Source organism: Manacus vitellinus, unplaced genomic scaffold (assembly GCF_001715985.3).
Source record: "Manacus vitellinus isolate BGI_N305 unplaced genomic scaffold, ASM171598v3 scaffold_24_pilon, whole genome shotgun sequence".
Taxonomy (NCBI): domain Eukaryota; kingdom Metazoa; phylum Chordata; class Aves; order Passeriformes; family Pipridae; genus Manacus; species Manacus vitellinus.
In genome coordinates this window covers 6,794,733-6,804,947 of record NW_021939798.1, presented here as the reverse complement: position 1 = coordinate 6,804,947, position 10,215 = coordinate 6,794,733, and the positions used below count along the sequence as shown (strand labels likewise).

The window sequence follows — 10,215 nt, the reverse complement described above, 5'->3', positions numbered from 1 at the left end:
TCACGTGCAGCTGCTCAGTAAGCAGAAGTTAATGTAGTTAGACAAAAGGGCTCAGTTTGGGGGGGGAAATCAATAATGTCAGGGAGTTTATTACAGGGTTATGGGCCACCTGCTAGAACTCAGCATTAGGCCTGTGTTGCGTTGTGTTTCGGGGAGAGCTGATGGCCCTGCACTCAGACAGGGCTAGCGCCAGAATTATTATTTTATGCCTCGGCAGATGGCTTCTGCTCGGGGGTTTTATCTTTGAGTGCAGACATACGACTAATCATCATTTGCTTTCTCTTTCTCTGCTAACGTAAGCTGGGCAGGAAGCAATTGCCAGTTTGATGATGGTTCATTATTGTTCGGTTTATTCTGTCTGAAACAGCACAGCAAGAGGCACCGAGGGTACAAAGGAAGATAATCAGCCCGTTATCAGTGAGATATGGGGAAAAGCTGAGCTCAGAAGCTTGTCTTTCACCAGCCCATCTTTCTGTCTCTCTGTCAGAGGCAAAGCCTTAAGTATCCCATAGATAATTTGGAGAGGCCATGGCGCCGTCATCTTTGGATTGGCAGGATTGGAAAGGTGAAATGGGTTCACCCTGGCATAGAGCAGGAGGGTCTAAGTCACTTCCCAAAGTCCCTTCCAGCCTTGTTCTCTGTCACCCTCAATGCTGAGTGAGACCTGCTCCATCATTTAAGCTTTGAGTTAGGGAAATCTGAGATGTGTAATGCACCCATGAATGCCAATAAACAGAAATCCCAGCCAGGGTGGCACCAGCACAGGGCCAGCACTGTCCATGTTAGGCCCTCTCAGCCACCTGCTTCCATGGTGAACAGGCTGGACCAGCTGCTGCCGTGGGAAACACAGACACCATGCACACATGGCTGCTGCAGAGAGGCTTGAGCACCTTGCTTTGTTGCAGGTTTTGGGAACTAGTGATTAGTTTTGTGGTGAGCTTGAATAATGGCACTTTAGGAAACTGGCACTAAACCCGTGGTGTGACACTGGAGATGTTCCCAAGGCTTGCAGCACTGCTGTGGCTGTATGAGCCATAGCATGAAAACCTCAGGGCTGAACTGGTACATTTGTTGTTGCTCTTTATGGTCTTCAGTTTTTCTGCTTGGTTCCAGCACAATTTGAATAAAAGCTCAGAATAAAAGTGAGGGGCAGGCCTGACATGTGCTCAGGCTGAGTGCTCAGCACATCTTTCACCAGAGCTGGTGGTGTTTCTCCAGGAACGTGAGTTAATTTAGTTCCCCAAGTAGGAGGCTAATGAATATTATTGAACGCATTGCACAGGTTCACTTCAGTCTGCAAATGACCCTAATTTAACCTCCCGTATTTACTTTTAGGAATTTAAAGCTGAGAGGAAATCACTTGATGAGTATCACACAGCAACAGCCACGAAAGGTTGGAGTCCTGAGACCCTGATTCCAACCCCATGGGCACCATTTCCTTCTCAGAAAGCAGGTTCAGTATAGAAAAGTCACCTTGCTTTTGTTTGTGATGTGATTCAACTTATATAAATAGTAAGGTTTTAACCTGCTGTGCTAATTTAATTTAACTCCCTCCAGTTCTTTTTTCCTTGAAAACCCCGAGTTTGTCCTGGTTTGTACTGCAAGCCTTAATTCCCTGTGAATTCCCTACTTCAACATGAAGTAACCATCTCACCATCACTCGGGGCTAATCTTTTCAGAAAGGTTATGAACCTTTCAGTGGAGGAGAGTTTGTGAGGTGGGGTTAAACTGCTGCAGATTTGCTCGGTTTTGTGCTTCGTTGTGAGACTTTACCAAGCCACTGATTCTGCTGAAGTTTGGAACCCTCATTGTGGCTGGGAGCCTCTCCAGGAGATGCAGAGAAGCTCCCAGCAACTGGGCTTTTCATCAGGCAACGAGTGTTGGCTTCTTCAGACAACCTGGAAGTCCCAGAGCTCCTCCGCGGGTTTGGTATCCAAAACTTCGCTATAAACAAGTTAATTTTCACAAAATGGAACTATTTCCATTTCTGCAAATACCATGAAATCCTTTTAGCGTCAATTCCATCTTCTTGGAATTTAAATCTAAATTAGGGCAAAATTCTTTCTGACTGAAGAGTTATTGCCCTCATTTGGCTTTGCTGGCTGTTAGCAGTCCTGGCTGTCACACAGCACATCCTCTGCCCATGCTCAGAGGGTGACCTCTGCCAGGGCAGTCCCTGCCTGGTAAGTTGGGCACATTAAGAGTCTTTCTAAAAGGTGAGCTGTTTTGTTTTAATGTGCCCTGTGTGCTCTTTTACTCTTTTCTAGATGCAAGGCATCTCATTCTGCACTGCTCAGACCCAGATGATGGCCAACAGAAGGAGTTAGAACAGCTCTTCCAGGCCACTTACTTGACACCCTTACTTGAAGTGCCCAAAGGAGCTGACATGCAAATCTGGTACGTAAATGTGCTCCTTTCCTGGCATTCACTGACCAGCAGATCTAAACAGAGGCTGGAGGTGTGAGTGATGTCTGCAAACCAGTGATGATCCGCTTCCATTGATCTTCAGAGGAGCAAGCCCATCCTTCCTTCCCTGGCAGCAGGATGTTCGCCTGTATTTAACGGCTTTTTTTCATTGTTGCTCTTTCTGATTCCAGCTAATTCCAGATCCATTTTTATTTTGATCTTTTATTGTTTGCAGCGTGAAGAAGCCACAGTACTTTCTTTTCCATGGCAGTTCTGCAGGTAACCGGCCCGTGCCTGCCTGACGCGATGGTGGCCGGCGGCACGATCGCAGGTAACGTTTAGGAGATTCACGTGGTTTAATCATTATAATTTCCCTGTGCCCCCAGGGCCAGCACATTGGGCTCATCGTGCTGTCTAACCAATTGCTGGGATGGTGTTTAATCACAGACACAGCAGACGGCCTTTGAGCTGGGAGGTACAAAGGGACCGGAGCATCGTTTCAAACGCTCTGCACTGCCCTGATTTTTCCCCAGTTGAAATCGATGTAAATATTCTGCTGACTTCAAAGGGGAGCAGGGTGAGGTTACAGCCAAGTACTCTTGGAAATCCCACCCAGTGCTTGATTTTTCTTGACCTGAAGGCCAGTTCAGTCAGCTCTGCTTCCACAAAGGGGCTTTCAGGAGTCCTGGAAAAGCCGCCGGAGTGCTTTCAGCCCTGGGTTCACATGGTAGCAGCATGTGAACTGCGGCGAATCTAGAGGACGATTCAGCCCTCCCAAGTTCTGATTCCACTTCTGCAGATGTCTGGCTGGCATTGCTCTTGCTCTCTCCTCATTGACTGTGGGGGAGCTCAGGGCAATGGGATTCCCACTGAGGTACTTCAGTTTGTGGGGTGAACTCCTGCAGCAGGACAGCAATATTTGGGGTACCTTCGCTAGACCTCTGTCTTTGCTGTGCATCAGCCAGGAGAACAAGCTGGTCTATGTGCCTGGAAAATCTTTACATCATCTCTGCAGCCCATGGCATGAGCTGTGGCTTAGTCTCTTCCCAGCACAGAGAAAATGGTCTTGAATCCTTTTTTTTTTTTTTTGGGGGGTGTTTCTTCTTTCATAATTTTACACATTTTCTCTTGTGTTTCTGTAACACCATGGTTACAAAGCTCTACACGGAGTGGAAAATGAGACTTTTCTACACATTTCCAAACATTTCCATAAACTAATTTCCTTTTGAAGTCAATCAGATTTGTCAGTATGGGATGGTTACCTCCACAGGACCCGTTCCTGTCCCTGCCTCTGACTTAGTCCGTGAGCCCAGACCACTCACTCCCTCTGTGCCACAGCTTCCACCTTCCTGAAGGGGACTATAAAGCTCACAAGTGGGTCAAGTGACATCAGTTTATCTTCCAAATCCCAGCCTCTTGCCATTCCCGCAGAGCCATGTGTGAGTGTGAGGTGTGATTTGCTGCAACTGCAAAACTGTCAGGAAAAAATGAGGAACACAAGAATTGTATCTCCAGCCATTTGTTCACGCCTTAAGCTGCAGCTTAAGCACAGCCCTTTCTACCTCACACAAATACTTTTTTTTGTTAAACTTTGCCATGGCCAGAAACCTAATACTGTAACTGTTTCAGAACATATACTTTTTAGGCTCCTTTTTGATTAGTTTGAGGAATCTGGAGTACCCACAGCCATAGAAAACCGGGTTAGTGCACAGTAGAGGCTTTCATGGCCCCTAATCTTGATGACAAAATTATTCGAACAAACACTTCTTGTGTCACCAATATATATTATGTAAAACCTTGTGACTTTGATTATGTGTCTATAATACAGATTAGTCTGTTTGGGTGTTTGGTGCTGACCTCCAATAAGCTCCTAAAGTATTAGCAAGAATTTGCAAGTGACAGGCAGGCAGAGGTGCTGTTCTGCCTAATCCCATTCTCAAAACTCTGGCTATATATGTCTGAACAGTTTCTGCTGCTTTCCTTGAGGCACCAACGAGGTTATTTCTCTCTCAGCCCCCTCCCAACCACCTTTGTCATTCTCTCCACTGCTCTGATGTGTCACAAATGTTGGAAGATTTCACTAACCTTATGGTCTAGAGCCAGGGAGACAGTGAGAACAAATTTAGAATAGGAGGCAGAGAATGTACCAGCTGGGAGGTGATGCTGTCGATCTCCATGGAGACCTCTTTAGTTACAGCTTTGCTAATTACTCTGATGAATTGTATAGTGCCTGGTTGAAAGCCCAGCCAGGTCAATGGAGTGTTCCAAATTGACTTGCTGTGTCTCAGGACCACAAGAGGTGCACAGGGCACAGCCCCTCAGTTATGATTTGCTTTTGTGGCTTTCTCCCTGATGGCCAAAACACAGCCTAATGAGAATCCAGACACCCTGATCAGGTCTCCTGCACAGGCCCAGCTTCTTCTAAAGCAAAAATCCCTGCAGCAACAAATACAGACCTTGTCTTGGCAAAGCAATTCTTTTTTCTTAGACATGCAGGTGAACCATCCCCATCATCTTGTGAACTTCACGCAGGAGTCCTGCAGGAGATGAACTGGGGCAAGATCCCAAGAAGCCTTTTGACTCCAAATGCCTAAACAGGACATGCCCCTATGCAGGAGTCAGGCAACTACATACATCTGCCCCTCATCCCCAGGATGAGCCTGTTTCATGGATTAGCAGAGCAAAGGAAGGAACTACAGGGCAGAGAGGAATGCAGCCAGATGTCTGGAGAGAAAGCAAAGGCAGCCCCTTGTGCACTCTGTTTTCTGGGTTAGGGTTTCTCTGAGCTCAGAGGGAACCAGGGTCACACCTGGGGGCCCTGCTGCAACCCCAACACAAGCAACAACCACCCTCAGGGGAGAAGTTTGGATCCACGGCACTGCAGTTCAGGCTTGTCATTACTTGAAGCCAAACTGGCTTTAGACACTAATCCACTGAACAATTTTCAGTTGTTATCAAAATCTATTGGACTTCTTAACCATGAGTCCCTGAGCTGATGTACCACTCCCCTCAGGTTCCAGTTCCCTGACTTGTTTGTTCAGAAATTATATATTTGTTCTACAAGTAGGAACAATGTTAAAATAACAACTGAGAAAAAAACAGCCACACACAATGCCTGATTTCTAAAGGGATTTGGCTGCCTGAGCAGATCTTTCCTCTGGAGATCACCATTCCCCCAAATATCAGTGCCATTTTACAACCCCTCCCCATCAAACTTCACTCCATGCTTCAGGCATGTGCATCTGTGTGAATGTGAGTGTGCTCACACTGCCTAAAAAGTCTCTTTTTTAGGCCCTCTGCTGCCCTTGAGCCCCTGCAGGATGCTCAGCAGGACTAAAAACCCACGAGATAGCCAGTTGCACTGTGATTCAGGGATGTTCCAGGGGGCTAAGACCTGTCCTAAATTCCAGCCCTCTGTACCACTATCAGTGTTGCAATCCATGCCTGGTGGATTTGATGAAAAAGCTGTAATTTACAGTAAAAACAAAGATCATGTTTGAGTTCCCTGAAACTCTGGAATTCACTGGAATGATGTATTTATCTCATTAAGAATAGAGGAACTATTCTTGAGTTGTGTAGAGCCCCAGCCACCCTGCCTTCATCTGCTCATCTTGCCTGCCACTAGGCAGCTGGAAATTATCGGGTTCAAACCTCATTCCCTTCAGATCCTTTGACAGCAGGTAGAACACAAGAGGCATCTCCAGAGGATGATCTGGCTGTGCTATTTTAGACGCCTGTCCCAGAATGAGATGAATCAGCCTTCGTGCTCTGTGTTTCTTCCCATGGGCATGAAGTGAGCGTGGGGTGACACAGGCTCAGACTTGACAGTGTGGAGTTTTCAGTTTAACCTAATTCACCTACAAACCCTCACACAGGGAATTCCAGGGGGCCAGCACAAAAACTCGTATAATATAAACTGCTTCTCACATGTGACTTTGACTTCCTCCTCTGAAATTGTCTCCTTTGCCTTCAAACACCCATTGAAAGGCCCAAAGTGGGCAGCATAAATTAGTTTAAATCTAGGTGAATACTGAGCTTGACTTTTAATTCCTTCCATCTTTATTCTCCACCAGTCCTTCCATTTCCTTGAGCCTTAATCCCATAGTGGCTTTAAATCTCTCTCCCTCTGTGCATTAAGTATAATATTTAAGGTTTCTGACTATCCCTAAATCTTATTTCTAATAAGTGCACAAGTTGGTTTAAATTGCCAGAAACATTATTTTGGTGGGTTGGGTGGGGATTGGGTGTTTCAAATATGATCATGCAGCTGTCAGTATCACTGTGTAACTGGGAATTAAGCCCTTAAAAACATGTTTAATCATAACTTTCAATGACTGAGAAGTTGGTTAAATGGGGAAGAATGGAGTTATTTGGGGAATGAAACCTGAAATGCAAAGGGAATGAAAAACTGTCAAAGCCTGGAAAAAAACAGGAGCAAATAGCAAACAGACAGACCATGGTTTCTCCAAAAAAGGAGAAAAGAACCAATCCAGAGATTCGGGCAGTCAGAAGCTTGCAAAAAGACACATATTAAAACTTAACCAATAAAATCTGGAAAACTTGCTCTGAGGACAAAGAATGGCCCAAGCCTCCCCTGTGGTTACTCCAAGCCTGTCACAGGGAAGAGGAGGCTCTGCAGTGCCAGGCGTGCACAGCGCTCCCAGCAATGCCTCAGGCTCCCCTCGGATGGGGAACACACAGGGAGCACCGAGCACCTGTGAATCACAACAAAACAAAATATCACTGGCCTGGGCTATGCACACACACACACACACACACACACACACACACACACACAGACACTGTGGCTCAGAGCTCAGCGTGTTCCCACCAAAGGCCAAAAGCATTTAGCGTTTGGGAGGAAAAGTGGCTGCTCACGCCATGAGTGCACAGCACCGTGTGCAGTTCCCAGCAGATTCCAAAGGGGATGGGCAACCCTCAGCCACCACCTGCCTCGGTGCATCTGTGTCCACGCAGGATCTGCTCTCGGCAGGGAGGTGTGTGCACAGGTACAGCACCGTGGGGGCCTGGCCAGCACAGGCACAGACTGAGCTGCCATATGGGAAAGGAGCAGGGAAAGGACAAGTTCTTGGCTCTGCTGGGATTTGGTGTGCGCAGCACTAGTGCCAATAAATGGGGAGGGGGCGAGGCGTGCGAGGGGCTCTGGGGCTCCACGCGTGGGGCACGAGCAGGAGGGCTCATGGCGGCAGTGGGGAGCTCTGAGTCAAGTGAACTCGCTGCTAATCCTCTTCCACACAGCCTTCCTTGCAGGAGGAGATCTCATGACTCCGGGGAGAAGTACATTGTGTAACTAAGCAATGGTGAGCCCGAGCTGCATTTAACAGGGCTTGGCACAGGCACGACAGAGTAGGATACTCATCCCAAGAGAGCGTGAGAGAGAGCATCTCAGTGCATCACCCGCCGGCTTCGAGTCCTTAAAAGCCCTGTGTGGCCTCGAGAGGGGAGATCAAGCAGAGGGGAAAAAAAAAAAAAAAAAGAGAAAAAGCCCATAACCCCCCAGAAACCAGCTCCCTGCACCGGCTCCCCTGCGCCTGTGTGGAAATGTTGCATAATGTCCCTTTGCACCACACGGAGCTTTGAAATCCGCAGGATCAAAGCTGTATGGAGACACTATGGATGTGCCGAGACTAATTTAAAGGCATTTTACCATTATAGCAAGAAGCACAAAGCCACACTCCGGGCTCCTCTTGCTGTTCCACCGTGACACCTAGTGGCAGCAGTACTGGAGAACCAGGAATGGTGTTTCTGGTTTTTGGCCTATTCCTGCACTTTGCCACCCAAATAGCTTTTCCCCACCTGAGTGTTGTCTTACATGACTTCAGAAAAGACTCTTTTGCCACTTTATCCTACTGGATTTTTCCAGTTGTAAAAAATTGGGATTTAAAGCTTTTACAGTGTGCAAGAGAGTGTCCTGCTCCCTATAATGTATCCCCAGGTCTCCACTTTTGTGTGCCTTGTCTTTGTTTTACAGCTTTTATGCCACAGATGCTGAAAACAGACAAAAGGAATTGTGGGTTAAGAAGTGATCATTTAAGATGCTTTTACTGAAAAAGGAAGCAAGTTAAAAGTAAAATATTCGGGTAACAGCAGTGTCCAGTTGAAGGCTGGTCTTCCAGGTCTCGGAGATTGGAATTCAAGGCTGTTGCTGGGTAAATGTTGTTTGCAAAACATTCTCTAAATCCAGTTGTTTCTCCTACAGTTGGTTGAGTCTTATGGTATGAGCTGGGCAAAATTTTTGCCCAGCCATGTTGCAGCCTGTTGCATGGGATGACCAGCATGTGATCTGGTGTGAAAAACTTACCACTGAGTCACCGTGTAACCTTTGCCACGGTAGCTAAAAATGTCATCACTGGCTTGCCCCTCCAGCCTTCACAAGGGCAGTTTGCAGGGATGCTTCTCTCTTAGAGAAACAGAAATGTCTGGCCTGTGGGCCTCTGTCTCTCCTGACTGATTAAAAGGAAGATGACTGTTTGTGTTTTGAAGCTTCATTTATATGGATAGATATTTGGGAACTGTTTGGAAGGTAATGCTTGCAGGCATTACCACAACCTAATTGCCACAACTGCCAGAGCAGGAACAGCAGACCAAAGGAACAGCAACTCAAGTCCAAAATTAAATGGTAGGTTAAAAATAATGTCACTAATAAAAAAATTAAGCAATAAAAGAGAAGCAATGAAATAAAAGGACCAAATAGCTTAGTGCAAATTTCTCCTTGGTGGCAGATGCTGATGCCAAAGCAGAAAGCCTGGAGTTAAATTAGCTCCCCAACACAGGTTGCAGTGATTTAATTAAGAGTGTGAGCAATGTGCTGGTGAGGAGATGACTGGGAATTGGAGGTGCCAGGGCTGGAAATGTCCAGGGGAAAAAACCCTGGTGGATTTCACTCCTGGCCCACGGATTTGGACCCATCCTTGTGGTACCTTCCTGCCCCAGCCCATGGCAGCCTCACAGCTCAAAGGCAGGAGGCAGGCTGCCAGTCAAAAACACCCTGAAAAGGGCAAGGCCAGTGTGATGGATGAATGGTTGCATTTGATGATCTTAGAGGTCTTTTCCAACCTGAACGACTCTGTGATGTGCCTTTGCCGGGCAGGCAGTTTTGACTCACAGCTTTCTCCCTCTCCCCATGATCTTTCTCCCCTCAAGCCTCCACACAGGTCTCAGGGTGGTGAGCGAGGGTGGGATGAGCCTGTCAGAGGAAATGCTCCAGTTTTGGGCTTTTCACCCTGTCCAGGATCCCACCCCAGTGCCCAGAGGGGTCACACAGAATCACAGAATCACTGAGTTGGAAGGAAACACTGGAGATGATCCAGTCCAACCCCCTGCCAAGGCAGGGTCACCTGGAGCAGGTGACACAGGAACGCATCCAGGTGAGTTTAGAATGTCTCCAGAGGAGGAGACTCCACACCCTCCCTGGGCAGCTGTTCCAGGGCTTTGCCACCTTCCATGGAAAGAAGTTTGTCTTCATGTTGAGGTGGAACTTCTTGCATTTTAGTTTATGGCCGTTGCTTCTCGTCCTGTTGCTGAGCACCACTGAAAAGAGTCTGGCACTGTCCTCTGACACCCGCCTTGGAGATATTTATCTGCATTCATGAGATCCTCTCTCAGTTTCCTCCAGACTAACCAGGCCCAGCTCCCACAGTCAGAGATGCTCCAGACCCCTCATCATCTTTGCGGCCTCCGCTGGACCCTCTGCAGTAGCTCGTTGCCTTTTTTTGTACGGAGGAGCCCAGAACGGGACACAATATTCCCCATCAGGGCCGTTCCCCTCCCGGCCGGGGCAGCGCCGGC

The 10,215-nt window shown here is 47.4% G+C and overlaps 1 protein-coding gene across 1 annotated transcript in view; it reads left to right on the top strand.

The window, feature by feature from the left end:
* The first annotated feature begins 528 nt into the window (after positions 1-528).
* The window catches only part of LOC103760482 (ankyrin repeat domain-containing protein 40), a 16,622-nt gene continuing 6,935 nt past the window's right edge, over positions 529-10,215 (top strand). The window contains exons 1-2 of the mRNA XM_018073028.3: positions 529-565; positions 2,268-2,397. Of these exons, the coding sequence (XP_017928517.3) occupies positions 529-565; positions 2,268-2,397 (167 nt within the window). The remainder of the gene's footprint in view (positions 566-2,267; positions 2,398-10,215) is intronic.